General features: G+C 42.1%; 1 protein-coding gene across 20 annotated transcripts in view; it reads left to right on the top strand.

Annotated features, from left to right (window-relative positions):
- ANKS1B (ankyrin repeat and sterile alpha motif domain containing 1B) overlaps positions 1–23,455 on the top strand; it is a 1,079,650-nt gene that overhangs the window by 1,041,925 nt on the left and 14,270 nt on the right. For all 20 annotated transcript variants that reach the window (XM_045464947.1, XM_045464946.1, XM_045464944.1 and 17 more), the window contains one exon: positions 8,501–8,638. In XM_045464947.1, coding sequence (XP_045320903.1) covers positions 8,501–8,638 — 138 coding nt within the window. The remainder of the gene's footprint in view (positions 1–8,500; positions 8,639–23,455) is intronic.

Here is a 23,455-nt window from a genome sequence, read left to right as displayed (position 1 = left end):
ACCCCCTACCGAGTCCCCTCACCTACACCCACTCCACTTTGGAGAAAGGGAACAGAAGTTGTGAAACAGGTGAACTAAACAGTAGTAATTTAGGGCCAGGGCAACTGGATTTAGCCACCAGGGGAAAGTCCCATGGGCAGTGACTCGGGCAACTATAATAAACCTGAGCATCTGATTCAACCAGTTCAGATTTTCCTGATTTGTTTTCTGTAACAAAGAAGATTGCTATATCAGCAGTCAGACAAGCCCAGACTCCCCGGATCTACTTAGGAGAGCAACCTTCCAGTTTTAGAAACAGTTCTGAAACCAGAGCAGAAAGCTTATAACCCAGCATGATTAAGTAGGCTGTGGATCTCCAAAGCACAGAGTCAGTTACCTTACGTGGAATGATAGTTTCAAGTCTGCAATATATTGTTGATAGTTACTATTGTTGGATTACAGCTGTGGAGATTCTAATCAGAAAAATCCAGACCTATTTGCTCTTTTATTAGTTGGAAGCAACTTCAGTTACCGGTGCACAAACTTTCTGTATCCTTAAATTATAGTCAGTTGGTTTTTAAAGTTTTGGAACTTTATGGAAGTCTCATTGGCGATACCTCATTGCTATCACTGTTTCTAAATTTCAAGAAAGGCTTTGGCATTTGGGTTTTTTCCCCTAACCTAGAGCAACTGTCTCTACCCCATTTGCATTTGAAAACCATGAATAGTAGTCTATTTCTAGTATAAGAGTCTGAAACTCTTAGATTAACAACCTAAGCAGTAGTGGATTCTGACAATTTCTAAACAAGTGGTATTTGCCCTGAGAAGTTTCCAGTCTTAAGGCTATCATTCTGTGAAGCTGGTGGTGTGACTGGATGCATCCGTGTCAGTAGCATCCTCTCTATTCCAGTCTCCATGACCACAGGCAAGAGAGCTCTGTCGGTTCTGTTGCGTTTTGCTCACGGACACATCAGTGTTATAGAACTTGATCCCCCCAAACCTAAAGGAGAGACTTCTGCCTCAGTTGCCAGTAACTAGATGAGTTAGCCATAAATCTCTGCCCACTGATGACTGTTGTCTGGAAGTATAAGCACTGAAAAATATGCAGAAGATAATTCTGTGTGAATTAGAACACTAAAGAAGGCCAGCATATCTTCCAAGTTCTTGTAGTGTGGTCCTCAGCATATTTTCAGAATCTAGAGCAAAGGCAAAGTGCCTATGTTGGTGGCAGGCAGAGCCAACCTCTCCATGACAACATGTGCCTGGCTTTTTCAGGAATTGGGGGACATTGGCTTTAACACTGACACTTGTACAGTGTCCCCATCCCAGTATCCTGCAATGTGACTGATCTACTCCGACCCAGCAGTGGATGGGGAGAGAGTGGATGACTCAGGGCCACAGTCTGATAGTTGGTGTGTGAGAAGCCAAAGGAAAGAGATTGTATTAGAAGTGTAGAAGAAAGAAATAGTGTCAGGCTACATTGGTGGGATTTGACTGCAGAAAGCTGAGAAACACTACCGTCAGCCAGGGCCGAAGGACTGGTTCCAGAAAGCATAGAAGAGCCACTGTTGAAGGACCATTCTCAAGTTGTGATGTGAAGTGCGCTGTGCTCAGACACCTAGACTCCAGCAGTGTCCTCAGCGCATCTTCGTATGCCACCTTGTTCTGTAGCAAAGGCCAACTTCTGATTAACGCTCATAACAGGACAGGAACAGAGTGATAAACTCCAGAGCACTGATTGCAGTTTAAGCCAGAGATTTCTCCCATGGGAGGTGTTGTCTCACTGGGCCACTTTGACTTGAAGGACTTGTGGAGACATATTAGAAGACCTCACGACATGAGGTACTAGTGGCCAACTAAGCCTGTAGTAAGGCACAACCTAAAGTCACAACCTAATTTTCATATCTGATGCTTCCATTGTGCTTTATTCCTAGACAGTCCTCTCCTGACCACTGCATGTCTCTTACTCTGCCCTAGAGAGGTAGAGGGGGTTGTTCATCCTGCACGGCACAGGGGAAGGAATGGAAGACCTCAGAGTCTCTGTTAAGTGACCGCCCCACAGTCATACAGCCAGCTGGTCATGGAAAAGGATTGACTCTCTAACACATCTTCTGTTCCTCCACAGCCACCATCCACCAGTTAATTTTGAGTGTGTGCTCCTCTTCCATTCATATTACTGCCCATTAGACTGTGATAGATGAGCCCTCCAGCAAAGCACTTCTTTCCTTTTACTCCAATGAATAAGTGATTTTGGCTGCTTCATGGGGAAGAGTCAGGTGCCTAGGTAGAAACTCACAAGTGTATTTATTGCCTAGAAACTTAGGAAACAATTTAAACCACTAATCCTGATTTAAGAAGGAAGAAGTAGAAAACAGTCTTGAATTAAAAATAGAACTTAGAGGGGCACCTGGGTGGCTCAGTTGGTTGGGCGTCTGAATTAGGCTTGGGTCATGATCTCGTGGTCCGTGAGTTCGAGCCCTGCGTCAGGCTCTGTACTGACAGCTCAGAGCCTGGACCCTGCTTTGGATTCTGTGTCTCCTTCTCTCTGCATATCCCCTGCTCACTTGTGCTCGTTCTCTCTCTCTTTCTCTCTCTCTCAAAAATAAAAATAAACATTAAAAATTTTTTTTCTAAATAGAACTTGGAATAGATCTGGTCCTTAAATGTTGTAGATGAAGCACATCAACTTTTTGTAGATCCATAGCCCAGAGATAATTCTAGCATGGCATTTGGCCCAGAGGTCTCTGACTGGTTACAGACCTGTGTTGAGACCAGCAGGGTTTTGCAAGAGGTGGCACAGTCCCCATATCCAGCGCTTGGCTAAGAATGGGTTGCATTTTGCCTTCCTGTTCTGACCCCCTCCTCAATCTTCCCATCAAGCTAAATTAGGAACAGTGCAGTGCTGGAGTTTGTTTTTTGTTTGTTTGCTTTTTGAATGCCAACTTCAAACAGGGCTTATGCTATTTTTCAAGCACAAAATAATTCAGAACATTTGCCTAAACAAGTGCTTTTTTTTTTTTTTTTTTTTTTTTTTTTTTTTAATAGCACATACTTCTCCCTCTAAAAAGCTCAGAGTCAGATTAAGAGCCCATTAAGCATGTGTGCTGTTCTCATCTGCATCAGCTTCTCTACAGGTCCCCTCCAGGCAGCCCTCGGCTGGGGCTGCTCCCTTTATGTCTTACCCCTTCTCTGCAGGGGCACTGCATTCTCTGAAAAGGCCGGGCCTAAGGAAGAGACTCAGGAGAAAGGCCTGCCTTTCATAGCCATGAGTGGGGGGAGGGAGAGGAAGCTGACTTCTTGGCTGTATCACTTCAGCATCACACGCCCTTCTTAGAACCTCTCTGTTAATTGGCTAGACCAGACAATTCTACTCTACACCCACCAGCCAGGCACCTGTTTAGCTGTTTCTCAACATGATGAAAGGCAACAGACCAGAAAAACAATCTCTCCCTGTTGCAAGGGACTGGGCTGCCAAACTTTCTATCCCAAGGAAGGGGCAGGATAAGCCCCTCCTCACTCCTTCTTTTGAGTCTTTTCAAAGTGCTAGTCTCCTTAGAATGTGCTGAGGTATGAAGGCTGAGCAACATAAAAGGAATCCATCTTAAACTGAGGTACATCACCTGTACCTTATGTTGTCGTCTGCTTTTAATTTATGGAGGAGCCACCAACTGATATGTAACAGGAGGTAGAAAAAATCTGTCCCTCCTAGACATCTTCTCCAAGGAGGAAACCAGCCATCCAGTCTCCATGCTGTCTCCAGCTGTGGTGTCCTTGGTCTCAGATGCGTCTTACACATGGGGAACTGGCCTCATCATTCTGTAAAGGTAGACCATGCAGAGTGGTGGCAGTGTTTCAATAGTGAGACCTCGAGCTCACCACATCCTGGCCTTGCAGAAAGATCAGGAAGTTCTGTTCAACAATCCCTCCCTACACAAGCCATCAATGTGAATTCAATTAACAGCATATTTTTAAAGTGCCAGTTAAGATGATTAAACATCGGTTATTCTTAATGAAATATAGAATACATTTATTAGCCACCTTCCCTCTAGATCATAGCAACAGAGTTTCAGTAGTGGGAGAGGAGGCTGATTTGGGAACATGAAGCAACACAGAAGAGGGCAGTCTCAATGGGCAGCTAAAAGACAGCCCTGGGCTCCTGGGAAATACAGAAGTGGGGGGTTCCAGAAAATTGGGGGAATGGCAAGAAAGGGAAAATGTCTTAGTCCATTTGGGCTGCTATAACAAATTAACATGGCCCGAGTTGCTTAAGTAATATGCATTTATTTCTCACAGTACTGGAGGCAGATTCAGTGTCTGATGAGAATCTATTCCCTGGCTCATAGAGGGCATCCTCCTGCTGTGTCCTCACATGGCAGAGAGAGCTAGCTAGGTCTCTCTTCTTTTGTAAGGGCACTAATTCCATCATGAGTCCCCATCCTCAGGACCTAACCACCTCCCAGAGCCCCCCCACCCCTCCAGATACTATCACATCAAGGCTTAAGATTTCAAGGTTCCTAAGAATTCAAGATATGAATTTGGGAAGGACACAGACATGCAGTCCGTAATAGAGAGAGATCTCCAAAGATATACTTTACCTACTTTATAGTTTTGCCCAGGGTCATGATGCTGTCACACACCACTGAAGACAATTGAGAAGTGATTCAGGAAATTCAGTACATTGAAAATCAAAGGGCAGGGCTCCTGGGTGGCTCAGTCAGTTGAGCATCCGACTCTTGATTTCAGCTCAGGTTATGATCCCAGGTCATGGAATCAAGCCCCACATCAGGCTCCGAGTTCATCATGGAGATTCTCTCCCTCCCTATTCCTCTGCACCTCCTCCCCACTCATGCTTGCTGGCTTGCTTTCTCTCTCTCTCTCTCTCTCTTTCTCTCCCTGTCTCAAATAAAAATAACTTTTTTCAAAATGACAGGGAGTTTTTCAGTGTAATACTTTCCCAAGAAGTTGATCTTCCAATCTACCGAATGCTAGTAAAGGATCTCAAGAACACAAAATGCCAATTTAGTTAAAAATCAGAGCGAATGTTCTATTTCTGATGATAGTGGATCTTGGATAGGTGAGACCAAATCCACACTCCCCAAGGTCATGGCAGCCCCCAATTAAAATGATGGTGGAGACTCTCAGCACTTGCAAACATCCCTGTGAAGACTATGTAGATTCTTTTTATTTTTATTTTTTTAATTTTTTTATTATTTTTAGAGCATGAGTGGGAGAGAGAGTAAGAGAGAAAGAGAGAGAGTGAGTCTTAAGCAGGCTCCATGCTCAACATGGGGCTCAGTTTCACAACTCCAACATCATGTCCTGGGCCAAAATCGAGAGTCATATGCTTAACCAACTGAACCACCCAGTTGCCCTGACACCATGTAGATTCTTAAATTCATTTTAAGACTCACTAGCTCCTCATTTAGTTTTCTACTTGAAAACCTATCTGAATGCCAGAAGAAGATCATGGCCTTCTATTTTGAAACTGTATCTTGCAATAGAATGTTATTTGTTTATGGGATGCCAATTTCAAATTGAGTTATTTTTGACAGAGTGCTGCGTGTAGTGTCAACATACAGGGCCACAGTGAAGAATGTCTTAATTTAATTTTCTTTTATGTGTTAATTCTGTAATTGCTTCTCAGCCACACAGCTCAGTAGAGTGGGGGCCATGAAGCACTTGCTGGGGGTGCTGGCAGGGAAGGACATTTTGTAAGCATTTTTAGGCATTGATGGGTATACGCGGAACATTTTATTGCCAACAGGTTATTTAAGACTGTGCAATTAAAAAGTAATTAGCGTAACTAAAGTATTGAGGGTTTTAGATCTATGACAACTGGAAAAAACGTAAATGGGATATTATAAGATAAAAAATGATTGTGCGATTATGGGAATTTTTTTTTTTTTTTTTGCTTTTCAAATATGTCTGTGTATCAAAAGAAATTTCTAGCAGGGTTTGCAGCCAAGATGATGCTCCTTGGTTATTTTGTGCTTTAGGATAATAATACTTAAACCTTTCTTCACTTACCTCCCACCAGTTATTCTTAGAGGCACGTTGGAATGAGGGGGCTGGCAGGGAGATGCCATGAAGAAATGCTAGAGAGAAAAAAATGACATTATGTTAAACCAGTGAGGGAGAGGTGGCAATGAGGGGCCTTGCAGTGTGTGAAAGAGCCTGAACTCTACAGTCAGACAACCTTACATTTTAGTCCTAACTCTACCACCTGTCCTGCATAAGGCGCTTACACTGAGTATCAGCTTCCCCACCTGTAAGATAATAATGATAGCCACAGCGCCCACTCATAATTCTGCACAGTGGGTGTAGTTAGTAAGGTATTGTCATCCACAGGGCCCTGCATCAAGCAGGGAATCCAAGACCTGAATAATGCAGAGTGGTTGTTTCCCTCATAGTATCTCTACACCTTAGCCTCCACAGAGTCTTCAGGAGGGAGCACCTTGAACTGTCGGTGGGAATGTACATTGCTGCAGCCACTGTACATTTCCCAGTGTACACACTGGGAAACAGTGTGGAGTTCCTCAAAAAAATTAAAAATAGAAATACCATATGATTCAGTAATTCCACTACTATTTACCCAAAGAAAATGAGAACGCTAATTCAAAAAGATATATGCACCCCTATGTGTATTGCAGTATTAACAATAACCAAGATATAGAAGCAACCTAAGTGTCCATTAATAGAGGATTGAATAAGGAAGATTGTGCACACACACACACAATGGAATATTACACAGCCATAAAAAGGATGAGATCTTGCCATTTGCAACAACATGGATGGACCTACAGGGTATTATGCTAAGTGAAATAAGACCAAAAAAGACAAATGGATAGGATTTCACTCATGTGGAATCTACAAAATAAAACAATTGAATAAACAAAAGGCAGAATCAGACCTATAAATACAGAAAACAGAGTTGTCAGAGGGAAGGGGCTGAGGGGATGGGCAACATGGGTGAAGGGGAGTGGGAAGTACAGGCTTCCACTTATGGGATGAGTAATCATGGGGATAAGAGGCACAGCATGGGTAATATAGTCAATTGTGATATAAGGGCTAATGTTTAGACTTAATGACAAATAGGACTATAAGTGGTATAATACCGTAAGCATGTCATTACAAGACTGATTCTGAGTAAGCAATTCAGAATTGTTTATCAGTGTCACATTGTATGGTGACAGATGGTAGCTATACTCGTGAACATAGCATAATGTACAGAGAACTTGAATCACTACGTTGTCCATCTGAAACTAATGTAACAGTGTCAACTAAACTCACATTTTTTTTTTTAATTTTTTTTTCTTTTTTTTTTTTTTTTTTTTTTTTTTTTTAAATTTTTTTTCAACGTTTATTTATTTTTGGGACAGAGAGAGACAGAGCATGAACGGGGGAGGGGCAGAGAGAGAGGGAGACACAGAATCGGAAACAGGCTCCAGGCTCTGAGCCATCAGCCCAGAGCCCGACGCGGGGCTCGAACTCACGGACCGCGAGATCGTGACCTGGGTGAAGTCGGACGCTTAACCGACTGCGCCACCCAGGCGCCCCTAATTTTTTTTTTTTCAACGTTTATTTATTTTTGGGACAGAGAGAGACAGAGCATGAACGGGGGAGGGGCAGAGAGAGAGGGAGACACAGAATCGGAAACAGGCTCCAGGCTCTGAGCCGTCAGGGCCTCGACTCCCGGGGCTCGAACTCCCGGACCGCGAGATCGTGACCTGGCTGAAGTCGGGCGCTTAACCGACTGTGCCACCCAGGCGCCCCTAAACTCACATTTAAAAAAATTAATGTTTATTTTGAGAGAGAGTGAGAGCATGAGTGGGGAGGAGGGGCAGAGAGAGAGAGAGAGAGAGAGAGAGAGAGAGAGAGAGAGAGAAAGAATATCCCAAGTAGGGTCTCAATCTCACAACCTTGAGATCATGACCTGAGCCGGAATCAAGAATAAGATGCTTAACCAACTAAGCTACCCAGACACCCCCCAAAAAATTTTTTTTGAAAGATAGCACCTTGACATTTCCACCTGCCCGTTTCCTTCTATACCTGCCTTTGCTCTGGGGCAGTAGGAGCAGGGCACAAGACAGTGAGCAGCAAGATGGGGAAGAGTTTCTCCCAGCATGCAGAATGTGGCAGGTGATCCTTTCCAGACAGAATTAGCAGAAGGCAGCACTGCCTATCTATAGGTGTATATGGGGAATCAAAACACTAAAATGCTTCATAACTACTATTTTTTTTAAGGAGTGTCTGCCACCCAGACTGCTTCTGCTCACAGCACCTGGTGAGAACCACTGCTCCAGGATATGACTATATTAGGTTGTTTTTAATTAAATGAAAACATTCCTTCCAGATCTGGTATTCATTTACCCACAGATAGCGTGTTGGGTCACCTTGAATGTTGCTGGTCTAGAACATTCTAGAAAGGGGGAAGGCAACTGATTCCCAAGTCATTTGCCTTGGTTCTAAAATTTACTGGTTTGCAAAGGAAAATAATGGTCACTTATGTCATTTCTTCCAGAACATAATTGCCGAGCATGAAATTCGTAATATCTCCTGTGCTGCCCAGGACCCAGAAGACCTCTCAACATTTGCTTATATCACAAAAGATTTGAAGTCCAATCACCACTACTGTCATGTGTTTACTGCCTTCGATGTGGTGAGTAACTACCATCTTTGAACAGATTAAATATTTCCCCCAATATACCTGCATTTTATTGAAAGCTCAACTTACAGTTAAGATACTTGGTTTGTTTATCAAGTGTTCAGATATGCCTAATGTAAGGTATTTTGCAGACTAAGTTTTTCTGAGCTTTTTCTATATTTTCACTCACCCATTAAATTTAGAATTCTATTTCTCCTTGGTATCTGAACTGCTATTGCTCAACTACTAACTTGATTTTTTATATTTGACAAATCCCTTTCTTTCCTTGGTTCCAAAACATAGTAATGTCTGTTGGTTTCTCTGGTGGCCATTTTTAAATAGTAGGGCACAGTAGTCCAGATTTGTTAGGAAGAAAAATAAATTTCAGTGCCTCATACATTATTTGTGGTTTTCTATATTGAAAAGTAGTCAAAACAGTTTTTATACCTACAAATTATAATTGAGAACACCAAGGTTTGGTTCATTTGCTTATTCAGAATTAGTCTGGTAATGACATACTTATATTATACCACTTATAGTCCTATTTGTCATTAGACTAAACATTAGACCTTATATTACAAACTTGAAAAATGAAAGCAGTGGTAGAAAACAAGTGTTCCACTAAGATAAATAGATACCCTCAGTATGGTACCAATTCTTGAGGATATCTCTAAGAATCTCTAATACAGTACACTGGCCATTCTGCATTTGAAGCAGCGAGAACAAATATGGTTGCAACCATGAAATAATTTGTAATCAGAAGAATCCTAAAGTGTCACTTTAATTTGACAGTTTTGCCCTGTTCAATGTGTTTGAAATATACATATTTAAATAATTACACAGAAACTGCAATATAATAAATATATTCTTGGGAGGCCGGCCCATAGTTCTGTGTCATGGGTGAAACTTCTTGGAACAATCTTTTTCATCTCTGGCTAACACTGAAGGACCAACGACCACCATAATCCAAAATGTACACCATTCTAAGGTACATCAGGCTCATGCTCAGAGCATTTGCTCAGAGCAAGTGGCACATGTCTTTCAGTTTTTGAAGACCGAAAATAGGAAAGAATGTTCATGTGCTATTAAAAACTTCCCTCTATTTTGGAAGGTATGTGGAAGTGGTATGTGATCATAGTAAGGACTAGAAAGCAAAGCCCTTGAAAGCTGCTTTTGAATATCTCTGGTTGTGTTTGTTTACATGAGATCAATGGTGTTGATTAAAGTCATTTCAGCATTAGATTTCTGGTGCCTTAAACATAATTTCCATTCTTGTGAAATGCAGTTGTTTCTGTAAAGAGCAAAATTCCATTCTATCCACACATATTTTGGTTTGCATGAAATACCTTTCACTATGGGAGTTGGATTAGTGTCATAGAAAGAACAGGCAGACCAGGGCTCACACCCCAGCTCTGCTTCCTGCATCCTGGTCTTAGACAAGTTGTAGGACTTTTCTGAGCCTCAATTTCCTTTGTCTATAAACCCAGGTACAGGGATTTGTACCTCACAGGTTTTCATCAGGATTGAAATGAAGGAACATATGGAGAGTGCGTCCTAAATAACAGGTGTTCAGTGTTCCTTCCCTACCTCTTCCCTCTCCTTGCCTGTTTACATCACAATTGACAGCCTGGCCCTCTTTCTGCTAAAAGACATAAAATAGATTTGCCAAAAGTGTATTTATGATCCAGAGTTTTCCCACTGCTCTTATAAAAGAACTGAAAAAATAGAAGTGATAAATAAATAAAATAGAAACAAGAGAAAGAAAATATTGACTCTGCAGGCCTTATAATGGTATATTGCCTTCATGCAATGTTGTTCACTAAGTGTCAACATTAATACTGTGATACTCTTCGGGATGAATTCCAGCCTCTCATTGAGTACTGCAGCACTTCTTTCTAAATTAGTTCTTAAAGTAACATATAATTGGCCTTTATGATCATACCCCAAATATTGTCCTATATTCAAACTAAAAATGATACCTATAGGTCATCTGCCCCCTTGAGTTTTTAGCAATGTATGTGTGATGCCAGAATACCGAGGTGAAATGTGGGGGGAAGATAGGCAACTGTTTAGTTTCAGTTTCATGATGGCCCTGATACATTTGGAAAGCACGCAAAGAATTGCTTGATCTTTTAGCTTTTCACCCAGATGTTTGATTTACTATAGATATTCACAGGCTTAGGATTCTGGCTGGTATCAGCTCCAAAGGATTTTCATCATCTACCACAAATCCACCATTTTAATCCTCTCTAGGTGAACACAGTTTGTCTAACTTCAAAAATAGTAACAAAGGCCACCAGACTTGACCAGGGCCTTTGAGCAATTTTGAGACACAACAAGCTTTGCTTGCACTAAAAAAAAAAAAAAAAAAAAAAAGAGCCTCTTTGAGCATGGATTTTGTATCTTTATATAGGGCAGTTCAATATTCAGTCTAGTCTTGGAGCCTTAAAATTTTTTGGTATGAGTCATTCCCCTGGGCTGCTCAAATTGCACACACAAAAAAAGCTGTAAGTATACATTTTATCTTTTAGCTGATATATATGAATACATACACATTTTTATTGCAAAGTTATTGCTTTGACCTTGCAAAGCTTTTACAGGTCAAAACAATGTTTTTATGAATATCTGCCATCAAGAAAATTCAGTGATGTCTAGAACACTTCAATTTATGGGGAATTAGATTTGAAATTCAGAGTGTTTTCCCATAGAAATCTGGGAAGGAAGGCCCAAGTCCCCCTACAAATCTACCATGTGAGTTTAACATAGTTCACTTACTAAGGGACGTTGTCAAGCCTTTAATACGCTCAGATGCCAGGAGGGGGTGGACTGCGCCACGTCTCCCCAGCTCACCTGACCATGGAACTGTTTTCCGAGAGCATTTTGCATGGGTGGTGTTCTACAGAACTTTAGGAAATGTTATACTTTAGGATCTCTAAGCCTGTTTCCATTACTTAGAATCTATGATAAGTTATTCAGCTTGTGATTGTTTCAGTTTTAGATGACAGGTAGATCGATGCAAAAAGAAGACTAGAGCAAAAGCAGAATTAGGGGGCAGGTCCCCATGAAAAAAAAGCCAGGATGTACCTATTAGCAAGCACCAACCTCCTTGCATTCTAGACTCTCACTGTCATGGCAGCAGATTTCTATTCCCATCTCTTAACTTGGAAGGCCCAGAACACATCTCATCTGCCATAGAACAGAAGGCTTCCCAAAGCCCACTGTCCAGGCAGTGAGAACTTAAAGGAGGAGGCAGCAATACGGCTGGGCAGAAAAGAAGGATGTGTCATGAGACCGGCTACAGGGGTTGAAAACATGGATCCCACTTTCCCTCCCTCCTGCCTTATCTCAAGTGGCTGAAAGGGAATACCATGCAGGAAGGATTGCAAGGGGGGAATGAGTGTTTCAGTGGCCACCAGATCCCAAAGCTGCAGTGATCATCCTTAGGAGGATGCTATAGGTAAGAAACAGATATAACCAAGGCCACTTGGAAACTGTCATCTTCTATATACTGTTCACTCATTCTAGATTTCTAAGTAATGAGAGGGCTAAATCAGAAAGATTTCAGTGCATTCTCTGTGGAACTATCAGATTTATTGTAAAAATCTAGAAAGGACCTCATTTAATACTTTTAAAATATGAAAGGGTTTTTTTTTTTAATAGAATTAAAAGCCATGACTTGTTAGACACTTGCTAATTCTCATTTCTCTATAAAGAATATATTTGCAGTCTTTGGTATTTTTAACCATGCTCATTTTGCTCTTACGTGCAACTCCCAAATTCTGTAATCTTGAGCATGCAGCACGTGGTACGGCACAGACTGGCTCAGGAATGTGCAGGCAACGTTGGAGTCATGATGCTGGTGGGTGGTGGATGTGGGAGACAAAGCTCCCTCTTTCCTGTGCTTTCTTGGCTGAATGTGGGCCATGAGAGGAACTAAACTGGAGAAGCAGAGATGATGAAATGCAGGCAGACAAGTTTGGCGGACTGTGTGACAGCATCTGATAGTACTGTGCCACCAGTATGTCCCAGCAAACAAAGCATAGACAGAAAAGGACAGTCCAGTCAAGCACACTGTCCTGACCAATGAGACCTATGCCATCTTCTGACTTCAGCTCTGCAACAAGTTTCTTTCTTGGTTTTCTTATCTGTTTAATGAAATTAAAAGTCCTGAGCCCCCTTTTTTCCAGTTTTATTGAGATACAATTGGCTTAGAACCTTATATTCGTTTTAAGTATTCAACATAATGATTTATGTGTATGTTGTGAAATGATCACCACAGTAGCTTTAGTTAATATCCATCCACCTCAAAGTTAAACAGTTTTTCCCCTTGTGATGAGAACTTTAAGATCTACTGTCTTAGCAACTTTCAAATATACAGCATACTATTGTTAACTGTAGTCACTGTGCTAGACTTGACATTACCGAGAACTTGTGACCGGAATTTTGTACCTTTTGACCTCCTTCATCCATACTGCCTGTTTGTAAACCGTGAGAATATACAGGGTAGCTCAAAGTTCCTGGCGAGAAGTATTTAGGACTTGTGTTGCAGAGGTTATCCAACAAAGTGGGAACTTGGTGCAGAAAACTGTTGGTGGTAGTGGTGATGATGTTAGTTGACCTCTGACAACTAAGTTAATATTGTGTGTGGAGCCAAGCTGTAGCTGTCATTCTGTTTCTCATTTTCTCCACCTGAAAATGGCCCTCAACCTCTTTGACTATGAGACTAGGAAATATGAAAGTACATGGCAATAGAAGGCAACCTTAAAGGGCATAGAGTCCTTTAGATGGAACTCTACCACTTTCCCTGCCTTATTTCCCACTTATGATAGCAACCTAAAGTGAAAGTCTGGTTCTGAAGCCACTGAGACTCCTCGGCAAGTCAGTGTCAGGAGGGATCCTGCTCCCGAGAGCAGTGAGTGGCTCTAATTGAATATAAAAAGGCAGCGTTCCCAGCCCAGTGGTCCCTATGCACCACCACCTGTTCCCTCACCAAAAAAAAAAAAAAAAAAAAAAAAAGGAATAAATTAACACTGTCAACGTGCATTATATCTGTATCTTTTCTCCATTGGCATAAATCATTGAGAATTAACCAAGTCACACAGTCAAAGGTGGGTGGATATTCAAAGAATAATAATCACTTTTTTCTCTTCATCCCTATTTTTTGTGGGGGAAGAAGGGATGGATGTTATTAGTGCCTAAAATCAACCCCATTTTTTGGTAAAGTTAGATCTAAGAAAGGCACTCTGAATTTTTTTTCGCAGATTGTCTGGCAGCATTCATACCTGTGTCCATATAGCCTCCCTGCAAAGAACTAAAACTCAGGTGTACTGTTTAGAAGTGTAGCTTTTAGAATCAGGTCAGCACTTCTTAGACTTATAGTCTGGCCAAGAATTAATCCTGTTTCCTCATCTGTAAAACAGAGCTAACAATAGTACCCACCACTTACGACTATTGTAAGAATTAAATGAGATAATATGTGTCCACAGGGTGTTCAGCTATTCTCAGCTGCTGAGGACAGGAGGGGGGTAGTAGCAGTTGTATTCTTGTCGTGAGAACCCGTATGAAAAACCAGTTTTTCATTTACAGCATGTGTTTGCTGCAGCAGCATTCCACACTTGAGGAACAAAGTCAAAGTCCATTTAAATACATTTATTGAGTGCCTACTATGAGTCAGGCACAGGTCCCTGCTCTCTAGAAGCTCATAGTTCAGTAGGAGAAGTAGGGACATAACAAATAGCTGCCATGAAATCATACCCTTGCTACCCTGGAGTTTGTGCCAACACCTAGCAGGGCTGGGGCTCTCAGAGGAGGCGTGCTCGGGCTGGAAGCTGAATGCTTACTTTGTGTGAACATGTGATAAGTTTGGAGGCATGACAACTCATTAATTCACTTGGGAGTGGAGAGCTCAGAGTATTACACACACCTGCAATAAGCAAGAAGCCATTTATATTTACTGTTTTTATTAAGCTAAGGAAATGGACTTGTCCATTTGAGAAAGATTTTCAATGAGAAGGGTTAAAATAAAAAGGGTTTTGGATTTGGGAAGTGCCCCTTTTCAAAGGCATCACAGTTTAGTAAAGGTTTACTATAGCTTCCACTAGGAGCATTTACTTTTGAAAAGTGGGGAGAGGTTGAAATCGGGCAAATCTCTCTTTTGCATACCCTTTCTCCAAGTCCCTGTGGATGCCTGCTATCCAGCCAACTCAGGCTATGGTTTCATGTGGACAGGTGAACACGGGGCACAGGTGCATGATCTCCATGGAGAACCTTGAATGTTACAAGAAAGCAAGTCATGGCTTAAGGAAGGAGGGCCCAACCTCCTGGCTAATTAGGTCTTTGCTAAGCCAGTGTGCCCTCATGTACTCAGGATGAGGCATGAAGTTAAACCTTAGCGAGTAATGCTGGAATAATGCCCTGCCACCTTTAAAAATCTGATTCTTGAAGAACATTTGGTAGCAGGCAAAAACTATTCATGATTTAATGTTGCATGAGAAAGAAGCTTATGAAACCACATATCAAGTGTGATTTTAATTTTTTTAATTCACATATGTAAATATTCATATATCATATCAAAGTATTTGTATATATATGAATGCAAAAAGAAAACCAACCAAAACGCAGTATTGGCTATATTCCAGCAGTAGAATTTTACAGGTGATTTTCTATTTTCTTCTTCATATATTTTCAAAATTGTATACGTGTACCCCTGTTATAATTAAGGGGAAATATTAATTTCATGATTCTTTTGGTGAGCTGAAATTACCCCTAAAGAGGTTATCTGTATATTGGTCAGTCTGCATGTCAGCCCTCAACCAGATAGACATCTTAGCCAAATGCCTAATGTTTATTTCTAAATACTGAAGACTGTGATTGGGCAGTATTTACTTTTACAGATATAATCTATCGAGATTAATTTCTGGCTTGTACTTGAGAGAACTAACTATAGGTGGAGTTAAAGAGATGTCAATGAATTCTGTGAATATGCCCAGAATATTCTCAAGAGTTATTTTTGCTTCAAGATGTGGGTGAAGCAACTTGTAGATGAAGCTTACCCTAGGTCTTAAAAAACAAGAAGTACAAGCAAAATACAGCCAAAAGAGAATTGTGGCTTCCTTCTGGAGACCCTGCTGAGGACCCAGATTGAAAATCACTCTCCTCTGTTTTCAGGGCCCCGATGGCATTGCATGTATTTGTTTGGCCTTTGTTCATCCAGGTCTACCTGCGGGAGAGAAAAGAGAAGGCAAGAATTGGCTCTGGCCATCCATAGTCACCCTTATCTAACCCTTAAGGTGCATGTCCTCTGATCTTAGGGACCTACCAGGCAGCTAATGTACCCTAAGCCCTACAGACACAAAGACAAATGAGAGAAAATACTAGTAAATACCATGAAGTAGAGCTGTGTAAAGATGCTGCAGGGCTGTCTGAGAATGTGCACCTTGCTTAGCCAGAGGGTCAGGAAAGGGGATTAAGAGAAGGCTCCTGGAAGATACAGTGCCCCAGGTGAGCATTAACTTACCAGCCAAAGATGAGAGACGGGGAAAGGGTGTTTTGCTAAAAGAGTCATTTTATAATAGACAAAATACTTGAGCATTCGGAATAGTTTTAGGGGTGATTGTTGCAATGAGGACATCCTTTGGGAGGAAGGCCAGCCCCTTGGTTATAGCCTCTGTAAGCATTGGCTGGTGGATTGTCGAGGCCTGCAGTCTGGTCTTTGAGTAATATGCTACAGTTTAACATGGGGTCAACTATATGTACATCTCTAAACTGAATCCACAGTAAGAGACATCAGCTTCTAATTAGAATCCTGGATCTCTCAGGGTGGAAAGGTCACCTGGACCAGACCCCATTCTCAGTGTCGTCCCCTCAGTGGCAGTGATTGGTGCCACAGGTAGGTAGCCCATGGTAGCTTTAGCCCATGCAGGTGATGTAGGCATGGTCTTTAGTCACCAGTGCTGGTGTGGCAAACCTCTGAAGCTCCTCATAATGCTTGTGACTCCTCCGCCCTGTCTAGGGCTTCAATGCCCAGAGATAGCCCTTTCTTTGAATGTCTCTGTTGGCATCCTCTTCAGGCGTGGGTAACCTTTGCTGACCTCAGGAAGTAGCTCTGCTGACCCCCCGAGTCCAAAGAATAGCCAGGTATGGGCCCGTAGTTTCCTAAGGCTGTAGAACTAACATTTGTTTATTCCTTCAATTCCAGTTACTGAAATGTGGTGTTTTTGTGTTTTTTTTAATGCTAGCAGAAAGTGCCAGAAGATAGATCAGAATGGTCTACTTGCAAACAGTAGCTTACCAGCCTGGACCAACAGGGCCCTCTCTCCCTGTGGTGTCCCATCCCTTCTCAGCTCACTCACTTATTGAGGTGTCACTTTCACCAGGTGATGAGAAGGCCACATATGATGTAGCTTGTCAGCCATTTTGGTAGTAACGGGTTAAACAAAGTGAACTCGCAAATGTATGCATGAACAAATGGACATCATTTATACCATGCCTTCTTCCATCAAGGATTTAAGCAACCTACATAAATGGGTATGATAGATCTAAAAATAGAGGTACACACAGATCTGAATTAGGGAAAATACAGACTAAAAGGAAGATCAACACCAAGGGAATAGATTTAACATCAGTATGCAGACCACAGAATTGTATGTAGTTATTAGAGCCAAGCCACAAATTTGGCTCTGAGCTTCCTGGAGGTCAAAGCAAATAGGGAAATACATGTCTCCTGTATTGGGGAGTATAGCCCATCCTCTCAGAAAACAAAACTTCAGTGAGACTGAAGTCTGAAAGAACTTTTTGTTCTGAGTCTCTCCATGAAACAGTATTGTCTGATAGTATCTCACTAACATTCATACAGTGAATCTCCAAAACACAAGTTTCCCTCAGTGAAAGCAGAACACCAGCAGACTCACGAAAAGCAACAAGGCAGGGAGCTGAGTGGCACAAAATACTGGCTTATCTGAGGTCAGATTTGAGTTTGAATCTTGGCTCTGCCCCTTACTAGCAGTGTGAACTTGGCCAGGTTAATCAATCTCACTAATCCTGAACCTCTCACACGTAAAATTGGGGGCGATAATTCTCCCTCTTTAAGGTAGCTCTGAGAGTTAGGTAATCTACATCAGGCACTTAGCAGGTCCCTGGGACATAGTAAGCAATGTCATGTGCTAGTTGCTGCTAGGTCTGCTTTATCATCTCTGTGAGATGAAATAGAATGTGGTTCAGGTTCACAGGTGGTCTGACTCGGTACAGCAATAAAACCTAGCACAGCTGCAAGAATGTACTGAGTGTGTGTCTATAAGTTAATGTCCACATACAACATTTTTCAGCTGAGCTTGACAGAAATTAGACAGTAGAAGGTTCAACTCTTTGTACTTAGAAGAGTAGAAAGAAGTATTGGGGTTCCAGGTTAAAGGAAGAGCTAGGTAGTCTAAAATTCAACTGAGCAGATGTTAGAATTGACATCCAGTGTGAAAACTGAAGAGCCTGAATTAGATTCTTGGCCTAATGGATGGTCAGCCCTACTGGTACATGGAGGTGAGCCACGGTAACATCTGCAGTAGGGCCTGGGTTTTGCTTGGAATAGTTTCCGGCCCTCTCTGCCAGAGAATGCAAAGGCACTGAGAACCCCAAGGTGATGGGTAAAGAATAAGTAAGATTTTTTTGAGCTAGACTATTTTTTTTTAAGTATTAAAATTGACAGGCTTTTATTTTTATGACTATAAAATTATTCACCTTCAGTTGAATAAAGTTCAAAACATAAAGAAACATAAAAACTCATTCATCATCTCAATACTCTGTGTTAACCATTAGTAACATCTTAATATATATCCCTGTTTTCTATGCACATAGATACCATCTATGTTTGTATATATCCATATATTTTTACTTAGAGTCTTTTAACCAGTTTTTTTTTTTAATGACTGAATTTTCATTTTAATTGGCTGCCTAGTGTTCCACTGTGTGGATCTATGCAGTATACCTAATCCGTCCTCTATTTATGAAAATGTTAAATATTATAGTATTCTTGCAAATATGCCACTGAACCCTTCAGCTTAAAAAAATGTTCAAACCCCCACTTTATCTAAAAATGCTTGTTGTTTTTTTTTTTTCCTTCTAAAAATGAAAGAATGCTTTTGTTTCCAATCCCATCCCAGGCCACCTCCACAGCTGCTCCTCCAGGCCTGGCAGTGGCCTGGCTCTTAGGGATGGAGATAAAGCTTATTGCTAGGACAGAATCAAAAGGCACCCCTGAAACAGGGCATCCCAGACAGAACCCCAAACTAGATAGACGCAGGAGGATATGGTGGATTCCCAGGGCAAGCAAGGTCAGGAACCAGGCTCTTCCTGAATTTGTTTGGAGCTTTTCCAACAAGGAAGGAAGGATGAACTCTTCATAGGAGGGAGGGGATGCAGGCTGAGGCTGCGCTTACTGGGATAGTCATTTTAGATCCCACCTGCTGATGTTCTGTACATGTGGCAAGAGCATATTTACTGTCCAGTGTGCTTAAACATTTCTAAGTTTTGGGCTCCTCGGTGGCTCAGTCCTTAAGCATCAGACTTCGTCTCAGGTCACGATCTCATAGTTTGTGAGTTCAAGACCCAGATCAGGTGAGTTCCAGCTCCACTTTAGGTGAGCCCCGCTTCTCTCTCTCTTTCACTTTCTCTCTCTCTCTCTCTCTCTCTCTCTCCCTCCCTCCCTCCCTCCCTCTCTCTGCCCCTTGCTCACTTGCTCTCTCTTTCTCTCAAAAAAATTTCTAAGTTTTATGATCTGGTTCTTCCTTTATAAGCTATCTGATGTATTCACTTCTTCCTTTGTTATAATGATTATTATATTATGGAAATGAGAAGTACTAATTTTTCAAATAAAACACAAAATTATAAAGCAGAAAAAAAAATCCTAGTGATGCATCAGTCAATATAAATTAATTACCTGAGTGGCCAGAATTTTTCCTAGGGGACAGATTGTCCATATCTATGCTGAAATTTTTCTAACACCAAACTGATGAATGTGCTAGGCACAGCCTCAGTGACTAGGATGCAGGAGGACAATGGGGACATCTCTTTGTCTCTCCATGAGCCTCCCCTCATCCACGTCATTCAGTGAGCACTTCCTGGACACTTGCTACAGACCAGGCATGGGCTAGGCATCAGGAGCTCAGCCCGACACATGGAAGTAGCTCAGTAAGTATCCAAGGTGATGGTCAACTATACTCCTGACTGCCTAGAGCTCACAGTAAATGCAAGCTTGCCTATTCATCTCCAGTTTGTGTCCCTTGATTACGGTTAAGATCTGTCCTTAAAATACAATGGCTCTGCAAATTCCTCCAATGTAGTAATTCTTAATTCACAGATCAAAGACCCCAGGAGAAACAGGAAGGGGGTTAGAGATTGTGATGTTTCCCTAGGGGTGGTTGTCCCCATTGACTTGGGATTCCCTGCCTTCATCCTAAAGAGCCTCTGCTGGAGAGGGAGTGTTGCTTGGCATCCCTCATCATGAAAGGGACATTTCCACTGGTTGAGAATCCCTGTGATGATGGATCGTGTTAAGTCACAAAGGACACCCTTTGCCGGGAAGCTGCCTGGTTCTGGCATGAGACCCAGGCAAATTGTGTACCTTTAGGTACCCTCATCCCAGCCAAGATGCATCAACCACCCGGGAGCTTCTGTGTTTAATGTTTTTATGCTTTTTCTTTTTAACAGTTTGCAGAAGTCATTTACCTTAAGTCTAGTTCTAAGGCATAGTGGTCAAGAGCATAGCCTGTCAACACCTGGATTCAGATCCCAGTTCTGCCTGCTGCTAGCTTCATGGCCAAGTTATTTAACTATTCTGAGCTTAATTCTCTCACATGTAAATTAGGAATAATAATAACCCCAAAGTTATTAATAATGCCCACAGAGTTGTTGTCAGGATTCAATGAGATAGTCCATGTGAAGCATGTCATATGTGCATGGCACACAGAAATCATGAGTGTTGGCTGAATTGTCATTGGATAAGGGTAATCATGAGTGATTCTCTAAACAATCCAGCAAGGTAGGTACTGCATATTAAGAAAAATGAGGCTCAGAGCATGCTCTCCCCAGTAATCATTGGCTCAAAGCCAATTGCCATAATATGATTCTGGAAAGAGACTCCTGCTGGAAAAGCCAAGGCAGGTATTTTCCAATAAGCTAGAAGGAGCAGAAAGAGCCAAGGTCAGAGACCAGCCGAGTTACAGCATTTGAAAGGTGTAAGGTAGTTAATGTAAAACTGAAGGAGTTTGAATTTATGCTCAAGGGAGTTAGTGGCTAGAGATGAGGACATCGTTGTGCCAACTTAAAAGGACATTCCAGCGCTCTGTGGTTTGGGCTAGCATGTGTGAAGGGACACCTTAGTGCCTACATCTAGCTTCTCCACAGCCAGGGCTGAGGGTAGGTGGCTCCAGGAGTAACTCCCCATGACTACATACTGTTCATCCCAGCTCAAGGCTGGAAGTTCCTCTTCCTGCTACCTGAATGAGGATCGAACCAGCCTTCTGTAGCATTGTGTGGTGTTCCAGTTATCTATTGCTGCTTAACAAACCACTCCGAAACTTAGTGACATAGGAGGACATCCATTTCATTATGTTTATGATTCTGTGAGTTAGGGATTTGGGCAGAATACTGTAGTTCTGCTCTTCTCTTCTGCTTAGCAGTATCTGGGTCCTCCACTGAGGTGGCTCGGATGGGACAGCTCTATTGGGGCATCTGTCTGGGGTCTTGGGCCCTGTCTCTGTGGCATCTCCTAGGGATTGAATGTCCAGTATGACTCCTTCACTGTGTATCTGGAAGCTAGGCTGGGATGACTGCAACTGCTGTTTCTTTCCAGGCAGCCTCTGCCTTTGACCAGCTTGGACATTCACATAGCATGCTGACCTGGGGGTGGTCAGATGTTTTACACATGGCTAGTTTCCCTCAGAGCAAATGTTCCAAGAGGCCTGGGTAGAAACTGTAAGGCTCCTCGTGACTGAATCTCAGAGGTCCCCCTGTGTGTGACTTCTTCCACATTCTGCTAGTTGGGAAAATCAGTAAAGTCAATCTAGATTTAAGGAGGCAGAGAAATAGACTCACCCTCTTAGGAGAAGGTCATGGCATGTCCACAGAGGAGAGGAACTGATGGCAGCCATTCTGGAGACAAACCACCACACATGGGTAGGGTTAAGAATATGGGCTTTGAGTCACAAATATTGGTTCCTATCACAACTCTGTAACTTTCTAGCTCTGTGATGTCAGGCAAGTTACTTAACCTCTCTAAGCCTCAATTTCCTTACCTGTAAAATAAGGATAATGATATTTTGCAATAACTGTGATAATACTTAAATGAGATAAATCTAGTGCTTGGCACAGTTGATTCCTAACACCTGTAAAGTCCTCACTTAATAGTAGCTATGCTGCCTATAATAATACCATAATATAGTGTAACTTTAGTGTAACTATAGTAGTGCTATTTCTCTGGTTTGTCCTTTGGATATTCATTCATTCATTCATTCATTCAGCAAGCATTTACTGAGTGCCTGTGGTATGCCAGGCACAGTTTCAGGCACTGGCCTCCCCAACAGTTGCAAAGATAATAATACATTGAAAACAGAGAGTAATTCGGTTGTCAGGTGTTTTGAGCAGCATCGCTGGCTCTTCAGTGCCAGCCAGCATTGCTGGGGTTGGCAAGCCTGGCTTGAAGGAGGAAGCAAGGGATGGCCACCTAAGCCTTTCTGATATTGCAGTATTAATGGCTGCATTATTCTGAATGCTGAAGTATTCTGGCTTCGTCCTAATAGAGACTCCTACTCCCACAGTAACTCTCCTCTGCCATTTAAATAGTGGGAATGTTACTAAGGAGAGGCAGGAGATATGAACCTTCCTCTCCATTCAAACATGTGTCTGCAGATCCCATCTGATGAGTGTCTGTTCCCTTCAGGGGCCCTGGTATGTCAGTAACGTGGCACTCAGTATTCAGAAGCCCCATCAGAACCACTGCTCCTCTGTCTCATGCCCATGGACCCTTCTTGGCTTCCATAATCACCACCTCAAACATTGAAGTGATAGAAAAGATAGGAAAGGTAACAGTGTCCAACTCTTTACATAATCATAGGAGAATAACTCAGTAAAGCATTCTAAAATGAAATGAAAAGCAAGATGTCAAGAGAATGCAAGCCAAATCAGGAGAGGCCATTTGGCACAGTCTGGTCTCTGTGTCTTATTTGAGCAGTTTCCTAACACCAGGAACTAATTAAAAATGAAAAGGCAGGGCTTCTAACCCAGTACCTTTCAAAATCTTTAGGCTTCCCATAATAGTCATGTGAAAAATCTCACTTGCTCAAATGAGCATCTTCAACTTTGATTTGAAGACACTGGAGCTTTAAGTAAATCTCACTTTCAGGAATTTGTTTTTAGGTTAATGATAAAGGAATTCACACTCATTAAGCTCCACTGTTCCAGGACCTAAAAGCTGAACATTATAGAATTGCTGAATCTGCCATCTTTCCCTTAGTCCATTTGCCCACCCAGAGCATGAATATGTGCTACATGGCCCTGACAGATGGACATCAACCATCTCCACAGTCGTGCTGAACAAGACCAAGAGCCTGTGACTTCACATGGAGACTGCAGAAATCAGAAACCCCAGTCTGCCTTTCAGAGGGGTCCCATCTGCACACATGGAGGCAAGGCTGACGATGACATGAGTGCCAAGTGTAGGCAGACGAAGGGTTCAGCCCTCTTTGTACAATGATGGCCGGAGCTGTCTGCCAGCCCTCCTCCACTATCATTTGTTGGTGCACTGCTAATTTACTAGTCTGACTCATCCTTGGAGGCAAACACGGG

This window comes from Leopardus geoffroyi, chromosome B4, assembly GCF_018350155.1.
Source record: "Leopardus geoffroyi isolate Oge1 chromosome B4, O.geoffroyi_Oge1_pat1.0, whole genome shotgun sequence".
Lineage (NCBI taxonomy): Eukaryota > Metazoa > Chordata > Mammalia > Carnivora > Felidae > Leopardus > Leopardus geoffroyi.
Note: the sequence above shows the minus strand (reverse complement) of the source record. Positions and strands in the feature narration are given on the sequence as shown.